We start from the raw sequence: 22,635 nt of genomic DNA, 5'->3' as shown, positions 1-22,635 counted from the left end.
TCTACATTTTGAAAAGCCTGATCAACATTGTCATCTATTAATTTCCATTTGTAGAAGCCAAATTTACATATGCTGAGACACTGGAGCTCTCTTTGCTCTTGAAGATGCTTGCAGTGTAACCATTCCTGAGCTTTTGATCATGTATTTATTAAACATATAGTTCTGTAGCTCTTCAGTTCTGTGGGATCTTTATTGAAGTCTTCATTTATGGTAGCTATATGTACAGATATCCAAGTCTCTGGCACCCTGCACTGCCTCAATTCCTCATTCAACAGATGTGTTAAGAATGGCACCATGATTGGAGGTACTTTCTTTACCAGCCCTGAAAACATACTACCTGCACCCCGTGCTAAGCCACGTTTAAGCATGACCATTGTGACTGCCACTTCTTCGTGAACAAACAGGAATAGTACATTATTGTTACTATATTCAAAACATGTCACTTCATGGGCCACTGATTGCTGGTTTTTGTCTGTATTTGCAGAATCATTTGGCAAAAGAGTGTCTAGTAAATGCTCAGTGTTGTTCTTCCAGCCATTTGTAATTATTGTATTAGTCTTGTGAAGGGTGGACGTGATGGTGGGAGGCTTAATTAAGGGTGCATACAGACTTGTTATACTCCTTAGAAACACCTTAGTTGTGAGAAAATTTCCAAGAAGTGCTTGGAACTTCTTATATGACCAAAATACTCCTTACAAACTCCTTATATTATCATGATGAAAAATCTGCATGGAGTCACATATGCGCATTATCACAACAGAAGCTTTTTTCAATGTGTCATGTTCAGAAAATGAACAGCCATGCTCTTAGTGTGTCATTCAGCTCAAGCACAATGAGAACTGGCTCAGATCACCCTAATAGCCAGAAGAGAAAGTTAGTTCTTTGTTAGATAGATTCCCTCCCCTTCTTCCCCCTCTCTTGTGAGGCTCAGAAAAATGTTAGCAGCAGTGATGTCAGATTGTAGGTAATTGCCTGGAATTTGGGTATTTTGAGAGCTCAGGAGCCTTATGTAAGTTGCATATTACATCACTAGAGGCACTATATAATTCTGTGCTTGTGGGTATTTTGAGGGTATTTTTGTTTGAGTTGCAGGATAAAAAAGAAATTTCTGATTGGTGACAGTGGTTAGCAGTGTTGTTTTATCCTTCTGTTGTTCCCCCTGCCATCTTTCTGCTAGGGTACTTTGTGCCCACTATAAGAAATTCAAAAAATAAATAGAATTCTTTAATTGTTCTTGAATTACATTAATAACATACTTTTGAAAGATCTATTGATACACAATCAGGACCCAGAACCTGAATATTTCTTTTAAAACTGTTTTCAAATATGCATTTTATATCTTTCACTTACTTTGTCATTTAAGTTTACTGAGACTAATTATCTTGAGAAAAATTAGTCACTATTCAAGTACACTTTACTATAATTAAAAAAAAAGTTACAAAAACTTGATATAATATGCAAACAGCTTAGGTACACAACATAGTTTTGTGTGAAGAACTATCCACCAGTTTCTTTGGAATCTATTCCCCACTTGGAACATACAACAGTTTTTTTGCTGTGTTTACCACATGTGTATCTCTTACAATTGTCACAGATTATTGTTGTTTTTTTCACTTTGTTATACTTTTGTGCTTTTGAATGGCTTTCACTAACACACAAATTACATCTACCTTTACCTCCATTAGTTTCCATTGCATTGACGTTCCGCTTCATTTTCCATCTGACAATACCCTACAAATTTTAAACTACAGGCTTTAGCAGTACTGCAATATTTGTAGCCCTTTCTTCAGTGTATCATTTCATGAGCTGTATTCCCAGTTCTTGAAAAAAAGTCATTTGCTTATTAGGTATTTTTCTTATTCCAGTTGGGAAAGTTCTACAAATATTGTGTACAACTATTTACCGCAACGTAGTTTGCTGTTGAACATCTATGAGCAGTAAATACCTAACCACACAGTTCACAGTTCTTGCAGAATAATAAGGTATGTGTGACACTATTTCTCAAATAAATTGAACAGACACTGTCATTGTTTTAATGCACTGCCTATTGGTGTTACACTAATTCCACTTTAAGTTAATGCAGTCCTGTTACTCTAATTGATACAGAATTCCTGTCTGAAAATTGGTCGTGGACTTACTCATCTCAACACTAAAAATCAGGTCTTTTATATCCTCACAATATAGGTACTGGAACTGTACATTGTTCAATGTTTAATGTACAGAAATTAAAATTAAAACAGAACTCATTCAATTAACTGAATACAGCAAAAAATTTCTGCTCTTTAACAGTTCCTTCTCTCACAGAGGTTAGGCCACATTATTTGTTTAAATAATGACATTAACATAGTTTGTAACGGAACATATTAAAGGCTTTACTTTACCGAAGTATGCGATACCCTCCAAATTCAACCAGTTTAACTAGTATTTATGATTATAGAAAAGTTATTGTGTATGTTAACAATGATTGCATAACATGTCTGCATAAACAGTCAACCCATTAAATTATACTGAGTAACCGACCCACACAAAAGTTTATATCACTTGATCACTGATACAGCAAATGTCATCATGTAAAAACACTAAGTTCATCTTAAATAATTAATATGAAGTACGAAAAATAGTGGCCAACTTAGGTATTTTGGATCTCCTTAAATAAAAATCACCCAGTGAAACCTATTTGTTCACTAGGAGCGTTTTCACTCAGTATTCACGTAAGCAATCCTATTTTAGACAAAAACCAATGTAATTCTTAATAATTCATGTTATTTACTTATTTATGCAAATTAGAGAAGTCAATTGACAAACTTCTAAAAAAACGGCCTTTTTGTAACAAAGAATTATTCTGTCAAGTCAACAAATCTGTCTGTCATTTTAATAAAATGTTAAATTATGTCACTCGATGCAAATTAATAACTTTTCTGCACAAATTATGATAACAGATGTTCATGTGACTTATAAACTATATCTCTTTTTAGTAGTTCTTTGACAATGTTATAAATACAAGCAGCAAGAAGGGTCGAGAGGGGCAGTCGGAATGTCACTTTGGTAAAGTGTGTTTGTGTGTTATTGTTTGAGGTGGATAAACAAAGCAAAGAACATGTAAAGGAAGTACTACTTTGTGTTGTGTCATGGTCTTTGGTGGACAGTGGAATTAAGATGGCCACCACAGTAATAAATATTTGAAGTTTACATATTTGTTGGTTTCGCTCGTTCTTTATCATCAAAAGCACATAAAAAACACGGGACCTCATGTTTTTAACCCTAGACAACCAGATTTAGAGCCAGCATCAGCATCAAGACACAGCAGCTATCCAGCAAGTAGCAGTGATTACCACAACACAATGCATTTTAATGGTGCCAACCTAACATCAAGTGCTAACAAGCTCCGTAAATGGGAGTGAAATAGTGCGATTATAGCAATTAGCAATATCTACGACCAGGAGACCATTACAAAAGTGGGGGCTCGTCCGGGATCTTTAAGTGCATCGATGATAATAGTGCAGCAATAAATTTCGTATGTGTTTAGCACTCCAAAAAAGTTTATTTGTGCAGTGTGGCAACAGTGAAAATATGTCAAATAAATAAATAAATAAAGTGTGTTTGTGCGACTACAAAAAACTATCATCACACCGCTCAGAAGATTAACGTCTGGATTATGTCAATGGTATTCATCAATCAAGACTTCAGCTTCGACAAAACCGAATAGAAGTGAAGAAAACCAACAAGAACACCGATCACGACATCATAGCATAGCTACATAAAGCAAGGTATTTTGTTGTTGTCATTTAAAATAATTAATAGTTAACATGTCTCTACCTGAGAGTGATGAGATCGTAGGAAATGTAAAAATTGAACCAGGGGATGGTGAACAATTAAACTCAACAGAGTGGCTAGCAGAGATTGCAACTCAAATAAGCTCACAACTTAAACAATCAAGTGAACAAGTAAGTTTGAAACTTAAAGAAAACACAAATAGACTGGATAAGTTAAGTTTGGATTTTGATCTATTAAGTACTCATCTCAATGAGAAGTGTGAGGAAATTAAAACTACCCTCAGTAAGAACACTAGAGAACAGTTGATACACTTCAGAAAAGAATTTCAAGTTAAAGTTGAAAGTTTAAATGAAAACATACAAGCTAACACAGACAGCATTGCTGTCATCTACAACAGAGTAGATACTGAAGCTAAAAGATTAGATCAGAGAATAGACAAAACATCAGAAAACCTTAAACAAGACTACAACCTGTATACCACTAATGTAGATACAAAAGTAGAAAATATACACACTAAATATACACAATTGGAGGACACATTGATGTCCAAACATACGATTTACAATCAAAATACAATGTATGGGCACATCCAAGCGAAATGCTTTCCTGGTGAAAATCTGCACCCAATTGACTTTATTCACCAATGTAAGGATATGTTTGTTGTAGGAATGTCAGATAACATAAAAATTAAGTTAGTAAAACGGTTTCTAGAAGGGGAGGCCCTATCCTGGGCAAATGAGAATAATGATTCTTGGAATACTTTTGAACAATTTGAAGCTAAGTTTATTTGCAAATTTTGGTCACAATCCATACAAGCCAGATTAAAGTCAGAATTTCTAAATGGACCAGTGTATAGAGGGAAAGTAGGGGGAATGCAAAAATTTTGCAGAGATCAATTGAAAAAACTTGCTCACTTGAATAACTCATTTGATATTATGACACAAATTGATGTTTTAAAAAGAAGGTTACCAGAGTGACTGCAGTGGGAATTAGTCCATGGACCAGACGATTCAATGGAAGAGTTCCTGAAATTTGTAGATATATTAGATAGGGCCTTGGAAAGAGAAAATAACCAAAGTTTTGGCTCTGGCAACAACCAGTATGGGGGGTGGAACAGGAATGTAAATAGAGATTATTATGGGAGGAGAGACTTTGAAAATTCTGGAAATAATGCTCCAAATAGGGGAGATAGGAGATATGAAAATGATTTCAGAAACAATACACAGGAGGGAGGATGGAGGAGAGATAACAGGAATGATAGAAATAGGTATTGTGGAAGAGAACAAGATACAAGGGGGTTTGTTGAAACTAGTGAACAAAACGACAACTACAAACGGACAGACCGAGGGAACCAGCCGGGAAACGGTGGACAGTCCCACTAGGTGTCCGTAGTTTTGGGGCTAGACAATATTATGACAGGACAACACATAACCGAAACTGGAAAAGGAGAAGATACAATGTAAAGAGTAAGTACCATGAAAATACTGATGTTGTTAGAATGAATAAATTAGAATTTAATAAAAGGTTTTGGGATACTATGAGTAAAAGTGATACAGTTAATAAAAACAGTGTTCAAGCACAGGTAGTTAGTGAAAGTGCAGAAGTTGAAGGTATTGCAGAGTTCCATAGTTGGGCTGAAAAAGATACTGTTGTTAATAAAAAGTCAGACACACCACAAATAGAATCTATTTTGGGGGGTTTATTTGATAAGAAGGGGGATGACGAAGTGTTTAATGGAGACAAAGACTCAATTGCTGAGATACAGATACATAGGGGGGGAAACTGAAGATGGGGTTGCTGTGGAGGAGGAGGAAGAAGTAATAGAGGGACATTTAAATAATGATCCTAAATCAAGTGATGTTATTGATGAGAGTGGGGAGGAAGAAATAAAAGTATTTGTTGAGTTGAAAAGTGATTATGTGGTAAAGGTAACTGATGTGACAAACATGGGTAATAATGAGGTTAATTTAAGTGAAATGCAGACTAGGGAATGTGTATCTGAGGACAAGCTATTGCCGATTGGGAACTATGAAACACTAATCTATGAGAATGGTAATAGTAATAATATTAAAGAAAATATAAAGGGATGGAATGTAAATGTGTGTTTTCAAGAAAAAGGGGAAAAGTTTTTAGAAGTTTTGTGGAACAACTATGGAAACTGTATAAACAAAGATGCCTTTTGGAAAGAATTAGCAAAGGTAAGTGCAACCTTGTATCCTACATGGTGGACTTTATAAAAAATGGGGTGAAAACAGTAGGTTGTTAAGTGACAACACAGTGTTAAAAGGAACAGATGAAAACAAAGGTTTATGTTTAAATGTCAATGCTTTGCAAACAGAGAGGGATGTGTCTTAAGTGTAGGAAAGAGACATTAGACTTAGGAACTAAAGAAATTGAAAATGATCTATTGTTTGAAAATACTGAAATAGACAAAGATGTTGAGCTAGGTTGTCCATATGTTAAAGTAAACATTGACATTTGTCCATTTGAAATAAAAGAAAGCCCACATCCTAATGCGTATAGACTTATCTTTCCCAGATCAAGAAGGTTATTTGGATTAAGAAACATCGCTGAATTGAAACCATATAAACATGATTAAGCACATTTCCCTGTTTGAATACAGTTACTTACCCATTTTCCATAAAGCATGTTATCAGCAAAGATTTTTACTGGATGTGTCAAATAGCAGCTACCACTCATCCTACAGACCATGGACAAGTTCCAGATCTCTGAGAGAATGTTTTTATATTTTTATTGTTACTATTGAATATTAAATTTTGAGACATCATCTTTACTTGCAACGGGCAAGAAGGTGACAAACATTTATTACTTTCTTTTTGTATTGTTGAATATGGGACATACTTGCACCAAATAAAAGACAATGTAAAAATTGTTGTGCAAGACCCATCATTTTGTGACTATTGTGTTCTCAGGCATAAGATTTGTGTACAATTTTATACAGCTAATCAGATGTTCACCAAGTTTGATGTTTGTGTTATGTTGTGACCAATTTAAGTGTCCAATTTTGGTATTCATATGTTCCTGTACTATCTTGACTGTGTCTAAATGGGAGACAATATGTAAAAAACTCTTCCTTTTTTTTTTAAATGCATACTATATTCATACATGTGACTTCTCTAGTGTTTGTGTTTATATATCATGTCCATACTTATAATTATGTTCTTTGTTTTCATTTCTTTTATGTGGCTCAAAAAGAGCAGACAGTTGCAATATTTTCCTATGGACATATGACCTGTCCATCTATGTAATATATTTATGTTCCTTCTATTATCTTGATTAATCTGTGACTCAATGAGAACTGACTTTGAAATAATTTACATATATTTTTTATATATCTTAAAATCGCATGTGATATATTTGTGTCTGTTTTTGATCATTTTCCATGTGGCTCACTGGGAGCAAAGATTAACATTTTTTTTTACTTTCATATATTACTAAATATTTTTATTATGCTGTTGTACTGAGAGCCATAACACAAAGTGCATTTGAAACAACACAACTAAAATATTTGCAGGAAAAAGTCATTTTGAAATGGTGTAACGGTCATTGCATACATACACATTATGCATAATAAAACAAAAAAATTATTAAAGTAATACATTTCCAAATTTTAACCATTTGACACATTTGTCCTAGTCGGCTAATATCATTAACGTTCTGTAAATGATATTACCCGAGGGGGATATTATAATGGAACATATTAAAGGCTTTACTTTACCGAAGTATGCGATACCCTCCAAATTCAACCAGTTTAACTAGTATTTATGATTATAGAAAAGTTATTGTGTATGTTAACAATGATTGCATAACATGTCTGCATAAACAGTCAACCCATTAAATTATACTGAGTAACTGACCCACACAAAAGTTTATATCACTTGATCACTGATACAGCAAATGTCATCATGTAAAAACACTAAGTTCATCTTAAATAATTAATATGAAGTACTAAAAATAGTGGCCAACTTAGGTAGTTTGGATCTCCTTAAATAAAAATCACCCAGTGAAACCTATTTGTTTACTAGGAGCGTTTTCACTCAGTATTCACGTAAGCAATCCTATTTTAGACAAAAACCAATGTAATTCTTAATAATTCATGTTATTTACTTATTTATGCAAATTAGAGAAGTCAATTGACAAACTTCTAAAAAAACGGCCTATTTGTAACAAAGAATTATTCTGTCAAGTCAACAAATCTGTCTGTCATTTTAATAACATGTTAAATTATGTCACTCGATGCAAATTAATAACTTTTCTGCACAAATTATGATAACAGATGTACATGTGACTTATAAACTATATCTCTTTTTAGTAGTACTTTGACAATGTTATAAATACAAGCAGCAAGAAGGGTCGAGAGGAGCAGTCGGAATGTCACTTTGGTAAAGTGTGTTTGTGTGTTATTGTTTGAGGTGGATAAACAAAGCAAAGAACATGTAAAGGAAGTACTACTTTGTGTTGTGTCATGGTCTTTGGTGGACAGTGGAATTAAGATGGCCACCAGAGTAATAAATATTTGAAGTTTACATATTTGTTGGTTTCGCTCGTTCTTTATCATCAAAAGCACATAAAAAACACGGGACCTCATGTTTTTAACTCTAGACAAGCAGATTTAGAGCCAGCATCAGCATCGAGACACAGCAGCTATCCAGCAAGTAGCAGCGATTACTACAACACAATGCATTTTAATGGTGCCAACCTAACATCAAGTGCTAACAAGCTCCGTAAATGGGAGTGAAATAGTGCGATTATAGCAATTAGCAATATCTACGACCAGGCGTCCATTACAAGTTACACAAACAGTGCTTATGACAAACCTGGCAATTATTTTGGAATTAAATAAGGACTGACCACAGTACATGAAAAAATTAGACAAAACACCCTACTTTAGTCCACTCACTTTAACTTCTAAGTATAAGGAAAAAATGTTTCACACTAATGGCAAATACTAGTCTTTACTTCATAAATAGATACATTACCCAGTTCTCATAACATCACAATAATTAGCAATAAATTGACTATAGTACAAAAGGTGCGGACTAGTAAAAGTTTAAAATGAAGTGCACATTACACTACAAAATATTACACTATGTCATGACTCTGTCTCAAACTGGTTAAACTTGAAAGATTTGGATTTCTTTCCCATTTGCAAAATCACTAAAATGCAAAGTCCTGGTTTGAAATTCACGTCATTTATGGACTCATCATCTTCACTCTGAGTACTATTCTCATTCAACCAAAAAATTTAATCCTCGCAAAATCACAAAATCTTACCAAATAGTTGACCTATCAGAACATTTACATCAATCTAACACCACAGTTATCAGTTTATAAGCAAAATTACTTTTCTTCTGTCCAGTATTACCACTCAGAATGCAACTAGAAGTCTTCAGATAACCTACAGATCCAATAATGCAGCCTTTTTTGACTTTTACCTCACTAAAGTATTTCTCTTTCAGTTAAGCTCTCATTCCCAGCTGCAGTGTCATGAATTGCACAATAAACACAGTACAAGAAGTCACCTGGTTCAAAAATAGATTCTCAATATAGTTACACCACATTTGTTTGCATACAGTTATCTTTTTCATCAATCATGTCTGTCAGGTCCATTATTTTACTTAGATTTCTTATCTCGTTAACTAGTGGAGTGCATTCTCAAAAAATACCTCTGTTGCAGAGACAGGCTCCCTAACCACTAAGATCCTAATTTATTCTTTATTTCATTATTGCTCTACTATCTAACTAATAAACACCTGCTCTGCTTATCTAATACAAAATTGATTCTACTGAAGAACACTCCACAGCAACAGATCCTTATGCTAAGGCATTACTGATCAGACAAAATTATCACTTAGAAAAACTATTATTTCACTGTATTCCATCAAATTCAGTGAGATTCTAGCCTGAAGGGTGATATACATACATATCTTGCTTATTCATTCGACATACATTACTCCAGGCAACCATGTTTAAAGCTATAATTTCTTAATGTTAGAAAAAGCTTTACCATGGCACACTTCTATAGGTAGATAGTTATCTCCATATACTGATTTCACTGAACACAAACAATTCTATTATACCACAATTAATATTAAGATCTCATATTTAAGATGGTTTGTACTGCATATCGCCTCTGCTGCTGCACCAAATCATAGCAATTTCACACACGAGCTGATTACTTCAGATGTTAATTATAGTTTTCAGATAATCTGTGACTTCTCCTCCACATATGCTGACACCTTTCATTTTCTGTTTCCCTTACCTCTTTGTTTGACAGAAATTCTTTATCAAGTCACCGATTTAATTTCATCATATTTCATAAAACCAGATTTATATATATATATATATATATATATATATATATATATATATATATATATATATACTTAAAAACAAAGATGATGTGACTTACCAAATGAAAGTGCTGGCAGGTCGACAGACACACAAACGAACACAAACATACACACAAAATTCAAGCTTTCGCAACAAACTGTTGCCTCATCAGGAAAGAGGGAAGGAGAGGGAAAGACGAAAGGATGTGGGTTTTAAGGGAGAGGGTAAGGAGTCATTCCAGTCCCGGGAGCGGAAAGACTTACCTTAGGGGGAAAAAAGGACGGGTATACACTCGCGCACACACACATATCCATCCACACATATACAGACACAAGCTTGTGTCTGTATATGTGTGGATGGATATGTGTGTGTGCGCGAGTGTATACCCGTCCTTTTTTCCCCCTAAGGTAAGTCTTTCCGCTCCCGGGACTGGAATGACTCCTTACCCTCTCCCTTAAAACCCACATCCTTTCGTCTTTCCCTCTCCTTCCCTCTTTCCTGATGAGGCAACAGTTTGTTGCGAAAGCTTGAATTTTGTGTGTATGTTTGTGTTCGTTTGTGTGTCTGTCGACCTGCCAGCACTTTCATTTGGTAAGTCACATCATCTTTGTTTTTAAGTATATTTTTCCTTCGTGGAATGTTTCCTTCTATTATAACCATATATATATATATATATATATATATATATATATATATATATATATATATATATATATATATATATATATATATATATATCTGAAAAGAAAGATGATGAGACTTACCAAATCTATCGACCTGCCAGCGCTTTAGTTTGGTAAGTCTCATCATCTTTCTTTTCAGATATATTTTTCCCACATGGAATGTTTCCCTCTATTATATATATATATATATCTAAAAACAAAGTAGATGTGACTTACCAAATGAAAGTACTGGCAGGTTGACAGACACACAAACGAACACAAACATACACACAAAATTCAAGCTTTCGCAACAAACTGTTGCCTCATCAGGAAAGAGGGAAGGAGAGGGAAAGACGAAAGGATGTGGGTTTTAAGGGAGAGGGTAAGGAGTCATTCCAGTCCCGGGAGCGGAAAGACTTACCTTAGGGGGAAAAAAGGACGGGTACACCCTCGCACACACACACACATATCCATCCACACATATAATGACACAAGCAGACATATTTAAAGACAAAGAGTTTGGGCAGAGATGTCAGTCGAGGCAGAAGTGCAGAGGCAAAGATGTTGTTGAATGACAGGTGAGGTATGATTGGCAGCAAATTGAAATTAGCGGAGATTGAGGCCTGGTGGATAACGGGAAGAGAGGATATATTGAAGAGCAAGTTCCCATCTCCGGAGTTCGGATAGGTTGGTGTTAGTAGGAAGTATCCAGATAACCCGGACGGTGTAACACTGCGCCAAGATGTGCTGGTCGTGCACCAAGGCATGTTTAGCCACAGGGTGATCCTCATTACCAAGAAACACTGTCTGCCTGTGTCCATTCATGCGAATGGACAGTTTGTTGCTGGTCATTCCCACATAGAATGCATCACAGTGTAGGCAGGTCAGTTGGTAGATCACGTGGGTGCTTTCACACGTGGCTCTGCCTTTGATTGTGTACACCTTCCGGGTTACAGGACTGGAGTAGGTGGTGGTGGGAGGGTGCATGGGACAGGTTTTACACCAGGGGCGGTTACAAGGGTAGGAGCCAGAGGGTAGGGAAGGTGGTTTGGGGATTTCATAGGGATGAACTAAGAGGTTACGAAGGTTAGGTGGACGGCGGAAAGACACTCTTGGTGGAGTGGGGAGGATTTCATGAAGGATGGATCTCATTTCAGGGCAGGATTTGAGGAAGTCGTATCCCTGCTGGAGAGCCACATTCAGAATCTGATCCAGTCCCGGAAAGTATCCTGTCACAAGTGGGGCACTTTTGTGGTTCTTCTGTGGGAGGTTCTGGGTTTGAGAGGATGAGGAAGTGGCTCTGGTTATTTGCTTCTGTACCAGGTCGGGAGGGTAGTTGCGGGATGCGAAAGCTGTTGTCAGGTTGTTGGTGTAATGCTTCAGGGATTCCGGACTGGAACAGATTCGTTTGCCACGAAGACCTTGGCTGTAGGGAAGGGACTGTTTGATGTGGAATGGGTGGCAGCTGTCGTAATGGAGGTACTGTTGCTTGTTGGTGGGTTTGATGTGGATGGACGTGTGAAGCTGGCCACTGGACAGGTGGAGGTCAACATCAAGGAAAGTGGCATGGGATGTGGAGTAGGACCATATATATAGGACCATATATAGGACCATATATATATATATATATGGGTAGCCATGTTGGCATTCGAGAGCAGTATTTTATTAGACTCCATGCAAGAAGCATGTAATGACTGAAGGAAGTGTTCTCAGTACAATTATGACATATTTTAGAATAAATTTTCTGAACCTGAATGTATGTATTTTTTAATCATGGCATAAAATCCATGTTACAGTAGACGACATGAACCTGAGACAGCAATAGGTATATGGATGAGTACTCCCTAAAAAATTATATGCTTTGTTAAATAATAAATTTCACAGTTTTCACATATTTTTGATAAAAGTTTATTAGTCCAAAATATGACTTCAAATATTTTTTATTCCTAGGTTTTGGGAATTTTGTGATATCCTCAATCTTTTCTGCATCAGGCAAAATGTCTTTTTCACTTACACAATGGCCAAGAAATTTTAATTGTTTCCTTGTAAATATACATTTTTCTAATTTTAACGTCATACCCCCATTTCTCATTTTCTCTCCATTTTCCTTTAATATTTGTATATGCTCATCCCAGGTCTTGCTTGATAGTAAAATGTCATCCGCATATATGAATGCAGTGTAGTTTCTAGAATCTCTCTCCAGTTCAATCTGATGAAACCCAGAAGTTAAGTCAAGACTAGTCATATACCTTACATTTTCAAACTTGTTAAGCAGTTCATCTATACTTTCAGGATGGTCAGTTTCTCTCTCTAAATATTTATTTCGATGTCTTGAATCAAGTACTAATTGGATTCCCCCATCATGTTTTGAAACCACCACTAATGTGTTATTGTGTGAACTACAACTTCTTACTATTATTTTCCACTTTTCCATTTTCTGAAGCTCTCTTTCCACTTCTTTTCTTTTGCAGATGGGAATAGCATTAGAATTAATGAAGAATGGATCATACATTTTTAATTTCAGTTTACATCAGTACCCTTTTACTATCCCTGGTTTTAAATCAAATATGTTATTATAATCCCACAAAAAATCCCGAAGAGGTCTTCTGTTCTCTCCTTTAAGGCTTTCAGTTTCAGACACTTTTTTAGCTATCAGTTCACTGTAGGAGTCAACTCTGTTATCACTAATACAAAATTCGTCCCCTTCCTCACAATAACCATCACTGTTAGTCTCTTGCATCCCCCTAATCAGATTACTTTGGCCATGATCTTACAGTACAATACTAACTTCCCCACAAATACCACTTTTTAGTTCAACGAATGTTATTTTCATGTTAGCCCAGATAAATTTTACTTTTGCGTTAACTATCCAGTTCATACCCAATATCAAGTTTTCATTCAAATCATTAGTCACTAAACATCCTTATACAAATTGCACATCATTAATTTAAAATCTAGTAAGGCTTGTCTGGAATTTACTACTTTTTCCTGTTGCACCTTTTACCCTTACCCCTGTCATTGGAAATTCTGTGAAATTCTCATTGTTTTTCATCCTATCTCTTAGCGTCTTTGATAATCCTATAATTGGGCTACCGGTGTCCAGAAGACAGTTTCCTATCTAATCGGAAATCTGTACTGCAATATATGGACTCCAAGTTTTATACAAATTTCATTGACCTTATTTTGAAATAACAGATCCTCCTCTATATCCCTGAAATTCACTCCTTCATGTATTTTTTCTACTGTTTCTACATATTCACTGATTATTTTATGATTAGATGACTCTTGGATTTTCAAAAGAAGTTTCCTTCACTAAATGCACATTTTGACAAATTTCATTTATGATTTTAACGCTTCGGTCGCTATGGTTACATTTGTTACCATAGTCACTAACTACTTTCACTATTTTATCACTGATCAAATTTTCTCTCTCATTTTCATTAACACATTCAGACACAGTATCACTAACATCTACTGGCAAAGTTAATCTATAATGTACTTTTCTACTTGTTTCAAAATCATCACTCAAGCTTACATCAGAGTTTCCAGAATCATTCACCATACAATCATTAATGTTAACTTCTGCATATACCACTCCATCCAATTCTGTGAGTGATACAGTGTCATCAACCTTATCATCATCATCATCATCATCATCATCATCATCATCATCATCATCAGAAACATTATCATCACACTTAGTGTAATTCTCAACACTAAATTCATTTCCATTTTCACACACTTCTTCAAATACACCAACAACTTCAACACTATGATCATTCTGTTCTACTACATCATCATCTTTTTCCTGTTTATTGCTTACTGAAATTTTATCTGGAATAACACTGTCATCTTCACTTTCATTTCTAAGTACATGATTATCAGCTTCCCTACATACAACACCAGTATCAGTTCTTTCACTCACTTCTCAATCATTCAACATATTCACTAAACCATACTAATCAGATCTGTTTTCATCACTATCAGTAAGTACTACTACATTAATAGTATCAAAGAAATTTGTCAAAATGTTTTCCTCTACTTTAAATTTAGATTTTCTTTTCCTTTTTTGTTCGTCTTTGTTTTCGGATAAAAAGTTCTCCCAAAATTTCCTATCAAAATTCATTCTGTTCACTTCAGGTTGTTTTCTGGATACATAGTTTTGGTATGCCCTATTTGCTCTACCACCTTCCCCTTCTGAAATCACCACAATGAGCCTGATTGTAAACACTATTTCCATTTGCCTCACTCTGACAGGCTCCAAAAGAGGCAGGCCTTAGTTTCCCGGTCCATTCCTTGTGTTATCAAAATTGTTACCATTATTTGCTTGACTTTGTCCCCACTGCCCATTTCTTGGTTCAAAATTTCTGTTCTCTGGTCTCTGCTAATCATTTCTTTCCTCATTTCTTCTGTCATCATTTCTGAATGTACTGTTCACTTGTTACTCTCCTCTATAATTTTCACTTTTAAAACCTCCTCTCGTATCCTAATGTTCAAAATGATCATTGAAAGCTCCAGTGTTTCTATTTCTACTGTCATCTTGCCTGTCATTATTCCTTTCAGTTCTTTCTCAGGCCAAGTCTAATTTGTCAATATATCTCAAAAATTCCTCAATAGTGACGTCAGGCCCATAGACTAGACTCCACCGTATACTTTGTGGCAAACATCTTTTCAAAGCACCAATTTGAATCATCTCATCTAGTGGCTTATCTAAATGCTCTAATGTTTTTAAGTGCTGTTCACAAAATGTTTTCTTTAGACCACTGCCTTGCTTGAAATTTGGACCATTTAAGAACTTGGACTTGATTCTGGCTTGTCTAGTTTCTGACCAAAATTTATTCATAAAAGCACATTCAACCTTACAAAAAGTCATGTCAGGTTTGATTGTCTGGTTAGCCCATGAGAGAGCCTCACCATCCAGGAATTTTTTAACGAATTTAATTTTTAAATTGTCACTCATGCTACTTTCAAAATTATCTTTAGTTTGAAACATAAAGTTGTCAGGATGTATACTCCCTTTCCCTGAAAAGGTTTTGATATTGCTATTACACTCCTGGAAATGGAAAAAAGAACACATTGACACCGGTGTGTCAGACCCACCATACTTGCTCCGGACACTGCGAGAGGGCTGTACAAGCAATGATCACACGCACGGCACAGCGGACACACCAGGAACCGCGGTGTTGGCCGTCGAATGGCGCTAGCTGCGCAGCATTTGTGCACCGCCGCCGTCAGTGTCAGCCAGTTTGCCGTGGCATACGGAGCTCCATCGCAGTCTTTAACACTGGTAGCATGCCGCGACAGCGTGGACGTGAACCGTATGTGCAGTTGACGGACTTTGAGCGAGGGCGTATAGTGGGCATGCGGGAGGCCGGGTGGACGTACCGCTGAATTGCTCAACACGTGGGGCGTGAGGTCTCCACAGTACATCGATGTTGTCGCCAGTGGTCGGCGGAAGGTGCACGTGCCCGTCAACCTGGGACCGGACCGCAGCGACGCACGGATGCACGCCAAGACCGTAGGATCCTACGCAGTGCCGTAGGGGACCGCACCTCCTCTTCCCAGCAAATTAGGGACACTGTTGCTCCTGGGGTATCGGCGAGGACCATTCGCAACCATCTCCATGAAGATGGGCTACGGTCCCGCACACCGTTGGGCCGTCTTCCGCTCACGCCCCAACATCGTGCAGCCCGCCTCCAGTGGTGTCGCGACAGGCGTGAATGGAGGGACGAATGGAGACGTGTCATCTTCAGCGATGAGAGTCACTTCTGCCTTGGTGCCAATGATGGTCGTATGTGTGTTTGGCACCGTGCAGGTGAGCGCCACAATCAGGACTGCATACGACCGAGGCACACAGGGCCAACACCCGGCATCATGGTGTGGGGAGCGATCTCCTACACTGGCTGTACACCACTGGTGATCATCGAGGGGACACTGAATAGTGCACGGTACATCCAAACCGTCATCGAACCCATCGCTCCACCATTCCTAGACCGGCAAGGGAACTTGCTGTTCCAACAGGACAATGCATGTCCGCATGTATCCCGTGCCACCCAACGTGCTCTAGAAGGTGTAAGTCAACTACCCTGGCCAGCAAGATCTCCAGATCTGTCCCCCATTGAGCATGTTTGGGACTGGATGAAGCGTCGTCTCACGCGGTCTGCACGTCCAGCACGAACGCTGGTCCAACTGAGGCGCCAGGTGGAAATGGCATGGCAAGCCGTTCCACAGGACTACATCCAGCATCTCTACGATCATCTCCATGGGAGAATAGCAGCCTGCATTGCTGCGAAAGGTGGATATACACTGTACTAGTGCCGACATTGTGCATGTTCTGTTGCCTGTGTCTATGTTCTCTCAGTGTGATCATGTGATGTATCTGACCCCAGGAATGTGTCAATAAAGTTTCCCCTTCCTGGGACAATGAATTCACGGTGTTCTTATTTCAATTTCCAGGAGTGTATTCCAAAAATAATTGTAGTTGCTAAAAGATTTTATAGTAACAGTGTCCTCAATTTCCTGAATTTTGAACAGAAATTTGCCCTAAACATGTACCTCCATCTTCTTTTAGTTCTGTAAAATTATCGTTCACAATTTTGGCAAAGTTTTGTATACTTTTATCTGTTTCGGTAAATTTTTTCCCTTCATCTTTGTTAAACTTTTTTAAATGCTGAAATTCTGAGGTTGCAAATTTTTTGTAACTATCACCTTTTTTTCTATGGAATCTAACCTTCCTTCAAAATTTTGCTCTTTTTGTTTTAAAGCAGAAACTTCCACCCGCTACAACTGACACGTTTTGGTATTTTTGTCTACTTCTACCCAAAATTTTTCTGAGGTATCTTTTGTTTCACCTATTTGGTTCCCTTGTCCTTCTAATTTGTTTTCAATAGATACAAGTGTTTGATCAAGAGAAATTTTATGTTCATCAGTCAACTTTTTCTGTTCCTCCATTGGTTGAACTAATCTATCCATGACAGACACACTTGATTCGAACCCACAAAAAGGTGAACCTTCACTTACATTATTGTGATCAGTGTTTTCCCCAATTTGGTTGTTTCAATTAACTACATTATCTTTGTTATGGATTGAGGAGCAAATACTTGCATCATTATCATTTATTTCCTCCCCAGTAACATTTGCACTATTCTGATTATTTATGTCAACCTCCCTGTTGTCTTCCATATTAACAAAGCTAATGAAAAATTTTCCAACAAGTAATAAAAAAAATGAGATAAAATTTGTACTTATGGTATTATTCTTCTTCTCTGCTTTTTGATTATTTCAGTTTAACTAATTTTTGGTGTTTATTATTACATTCTTCGTATTGTAGTGCAGCTGATTACCATATCTTTTTATCCATTATTGTATTTTCCGTTTTTCAATTTTCTTATGTTGTCCAGTTGTTTTCTTCACGAAACTTTGAAATACAAAATAAAATTACAAACTTTCTGAAACAAAATGTAAGATTAATTTACAGACTCATGACATATCCCTGCTCCTTTCAACGCATGTGAAATTTCCTGCCTGCTGGGTACTTTCACTTTGACTACTATTTGCTAATAATGCAACTTCAATACATCTCAAAAAGAACTGTCAAACCAAATACTGCAAAATAAAATATTAAAATTCATATAATATTCTGGGTTGTACTTATCCATTCCTTTTTGTTAATCCATTGCTGTAACAAACAATGAGTTACTGTATGTCCACTGTAACATGGTGTTTTATGCCAAGAATGACTAAATTGAACGTTATGTTTCAGAGCTTCTTTTTATTATATCACCTCGTTCTTAACCCATTTATGTAAACTGGTGTAATGATAGATCAGTCTTCTTACATATTCCATACAATTTGCCAAGTCTGACATGCTTACTGCATGAATTTACATAAAGTACTCACGTATGCCATTACATGCTTTTTGCACAACATCTCAGAAGACACTGTCATACACCTTACTCCATCAAATGATCATAAAGTACTCACTCTCTAGTGCCAACATGGCTACCCCTTTTATATACAATTCTGAACAATCCTCGGTATTGCTTGAAGAGTGTACAAATGCTCAAAATATGAAGTATTATCAATATTTTTACTATTTTTATTAAATACAAAAGACGCATGGTTCAGAAAATGTTCCTACTTATGTATATGTTTCCAAATGTCTTACTGAATGTGGCAAAATAAGTCTTTTATTTATTATTGACAAAACACCTAAAGAACTGCCTATGTTTACACATCACTTATAACATTTTTGCTAATTACATTTTAACTTTCTAATCAATTTTGATTCTCTCAGTTGGTTTTTCCTTTAAATACCACAGACTTTAATTTAGATGCTGTTTTAACACAAATCCATCTCATTTTCAAAGAAATGACTTTGATCATTGTACTCAGTGATTTGATCCAGATTTCACTTAATTACATTAATGCTAAATATTCATACCAATTATGGGACCTATATACTTCAATACAATTGTAATTTAGTAACCAGTTTCATTGTAACAATTTTATAATTTTAGGTTTAACTGTACCACTACCTTCTGTTTCCATCAGTGATTCCTGTTTATTTCAAATTGGATTGAAAAATACATGTTTTAAATGGGTTTCAATGGACTGTTACATCTCAATTACTATGTGAAAACATGTCATTTTTTAACATTGTTAGCAAAAATCTCGAAAAGTTCTTGACTAATAACTTTGATTTTTCATTATGCTCTAATAATCATTCAGACAGACAATTTTAAATATGTATAATGTATAAATATTTATATAATATATAACAGAGAAATGCTGTTCCCAAAAATCTTGAAAAGTTCTTGATCAATTTACTTATAATTTTTACACATTAGTCTAATAAACATTTGGACAGATATAGGCCACACTTTTTTTAAAACATTGACTGCCACATGAGGCAATGTCAGATTACAATTACATGGGTTGTCACACCACGTGGGTCATATTTGGTTCACGTGTATGTTGTATTGTATGTTGTGTGAGCCATAACTGGCTCAAATGCAGAGTTGTGTTTAGAGGCGTCGTGAAACTCATAGGGCTCACAGAAAATTTGTTTCAACTGTGGTTTTAAAAGTGGTGGCTCCACTGAACAGTCTCATGTTCATAGCACTCAGTATTTTTGCTGATGGTAGCCATGGTGATTCCTAACTGCAACCATCAGAGATATACTTAACAATGTCTCAGCTATAGTAGCCTTTTGTTAGTTTTGCTGATTGGTTGTGTATGCCAATTGAAATTACATTTGTGTATTTGATTAGTTTCCTGGTTTAATATTATGGCCAAAAGAACTTTTGATGAACTTGAACAGCTAGTGAATGAAACTATGCGAGATAGATTATCAAATTGTGAAAGTGACATTTTTGATAACACAGACAGCAACCCTGATTATGAGCCTGATAAAGAATGTTGTGTTAGAGACCACACAAAGTAACAGAAGTTTATTGAAAGTGATGATAAAGAGAGTGACTTTTGCAAAATGATGTGGTTGTGAGTGTTATACAAGCTGGCTATAGTTCCAAAACTAATGCCGATGAAACACCAGATGGGAATATTACCAATGTCACATATATAATATGGGTAGATGCTACTGAGGAGCCAAAGATATTTCCCATGTGCTTTCCCCCTGCTTTATCAAATGATGTTTGGGATATGTTGAGCAATAGTTCACCATAGGAAGCATATTTTAATTTCACTGATAATAATATGTTTGAGTTTCTTGTGGCTGAAACAAATCAATATGCAAAACAAAAACTAGATTCTCAACAACTCAGTCACAATTCCAGGCTAATGAAAAGGAAAGAAACAAATATAGCAGAGATGAAATGTTTCTGTGGCATTATAATGTGGATGGCTTTGTAAAAATGCCAAAATTAGCTCGCTACTGGAGCAAGTCAATGGTTTACTCTAACAAGGTTAGCTCCATTATGTCACATAATTGGTTTGAAATACTCCTCAGATTATTTCATCCTTCTAATAATGATACTAGGCTTGAAGGGGATAGACTCCACAAAGTCCAACCTCTCTTAGACCTGATAGTACCAAAATTCAAGGACACAATTTGTCCTCAAGAGGAAATTTGCATTAATGAGACTATTATCCCATTTAGAAGACATCTGTCACTTTGTCAATATGTAGCTGACAAAAGGCATAGGCATGGGGTGAAAGTCTTCTGGCTATACACAGAACCTCAAAGTCTCTGCTGGTAAGAAGCAACTACATGTGTCTGTCTTCCACAAAAAGTAGTTATGGAGTTATTTGATCCTTTGTTGCACAATGGGAGGACACTGTATCGTGACAATTCGTACAGTAGTGTATCATTGGCTACAGAACTAATGAATACCTCTACCCACCTTGTTGGAACTCTTAGGAGTAATAGAAAAGTTAACCCACAAACTGTAATATCTGCAAAACTGAAAAAAGGGCAAACAATATGTTCTCACAGCAACACAAAAACCTCCATGATCAAATGGAAAGATAAACAGGATATTTTGATGATTTCTACCAAACATAACGATGATATGGTGCCTGTAAAATGTAAAAATGGCATGGAAGTTTTGAAACCCAAAGCAGTCTATGACTACAATGCCGTCAAGTCATTTATTGCTGCAACTGATCAGTTGAGCTCATTCTCAATGACATATCAGTGTATGGTTAAATGGTACAGAAAAATCATTTTTGAAATCCTTTTTGGAACGTCTGTTGTAAATACTCAAGTACTGTACAACTTGGCAAGCAAAGGATCCAAGTCTTGCATACAAATAATTCATTTCAGGGAGCTCTTGATTCTACTGCTATTGAATGCCAAAGATCCACATCCATGAGCAACACTACAAACATTCTATGTAGATAATAGCCATTGCCTTGTGACAGTAGAGTTTCCAAAGGAGAGCAGTTGAAGAAGATGTTTGGGCTGTTATAAGTGCCTGTGAAGAACAGAAGAAAAAAGGAAGCTGCTAAGAAAATGAAGAGGGTGTGCACTAAATGCAATAAATTTGACATTTTATGTCCAACGAGTGTTTTAGTGAAATTCACAATGCTGTGTTCAGGAAGTAGAATGTTCTATGATCTTTATTAATGAACATTGTTGTCAAACCAAGTAAAAAATTTGTAAATAATATTATATGTAGTGAATATAATAAAATAATAAAACTGTTTGAATCATTTCTTGAAAAACGACTTTTTTATGCCTATTGCGGTTTTAAATCATGTGAGCCACATGTGGCCACTGATTATAATTGTGTTAAAATGTTGTTGTTGGGCCACCTGAGCCATACATGGCTCATGCCTGTTATCAGTCCAGATCACTCATAAATTGACATTTTCGTGATTTCAGTGTGGCATAGCAAAACATGGGCCAACTATCATCATGGCAGTCAATGTGTTAATATAGAAACATGTATTTTTTTAATACAGAAATATCCATACTAATGAATGACGAGAAATGTGGTTTCCAAAAATTTACTTCCCATTTAACTTCAGATTTTTACATGTTGCTCTAATGTACTTTTAAAAATGTCTGCTTGTGTCTTGTATGTATGGATGGATATGTGTGTGTGTGCGAGTGTATACCTGTCCTTTTTTCCCCCTAAGGTAAGTCTTTCCGCTCCCGGGATTGGAATGACTCCTTACCCTCTCCCTTAAAACCCATATCCTTTTGTCTTTCCTTCTCCTTCCCTCTTTCCTGACGAGGCAACCGTTGGTTGCGAAAGCTAGAGTTTTGTGTGTATGTTTGTGTTTATTTGTGTGTCTATCGACCTGCCAGCGCTTTTGTTGGGTAAGTCTCATCATCTTTCTTTTTAAATATAATGTACTTTTAATATATATAAATATA

General features: G+C 36.2%; 1 protein-coding gene across 1 annotated transcript; it reads left to right on the top strand.

The window, feature by feature from the left end:
* The first annotated feature begins 21,049 nt into the window (after nt 1-21,049).
* LOC126188441 (piggyBac transposable element-derived protein 4-like) lies at nt 21,050-21,625 on the top strand. The gene has a single exon (XM_049930046.1). The coding sequence runs from the start codon at nt 21,050-21,052 to the stop codon at nt 21,623-21,625; it is 576 nt and encodes a 191-aa protein (XP_049786003.1).
* The last annotated feature ends 1,010 nt before the right edge of the window (nt 21,626-22,635 follow it).

The sequence above is a fragment of the Schistocerca cancellata genome, chromosome 5 (assembly GCF_023864275.1).
Source record: "Schistocerca cancellata isolate TAMUIC-IGC-003103 chromosome 5, iqSchCanc2.1, whole genome shotgun sequence".
Lineage (NCBI taxonomy): Eukaryota > Metazoa > Arthropoda > Insecta > Orthoptera > Acrididae > Schistocerca > Schistocerca cancellata.
Note: the sequence above shows the minus strand (reverse complement) of the source record. Positions and strands in the feature narration are given on the sequence as shown.

What these genes read in the sequence shown, in the direction of transcription:
- LOC126188441 (XM_049930046.1), top strand. Translation starts at nt 21,050, where the DNA reads ATGGAGTTATTTGATCCTTTGTTGCACAATGGGAGGACACTGTATCGT.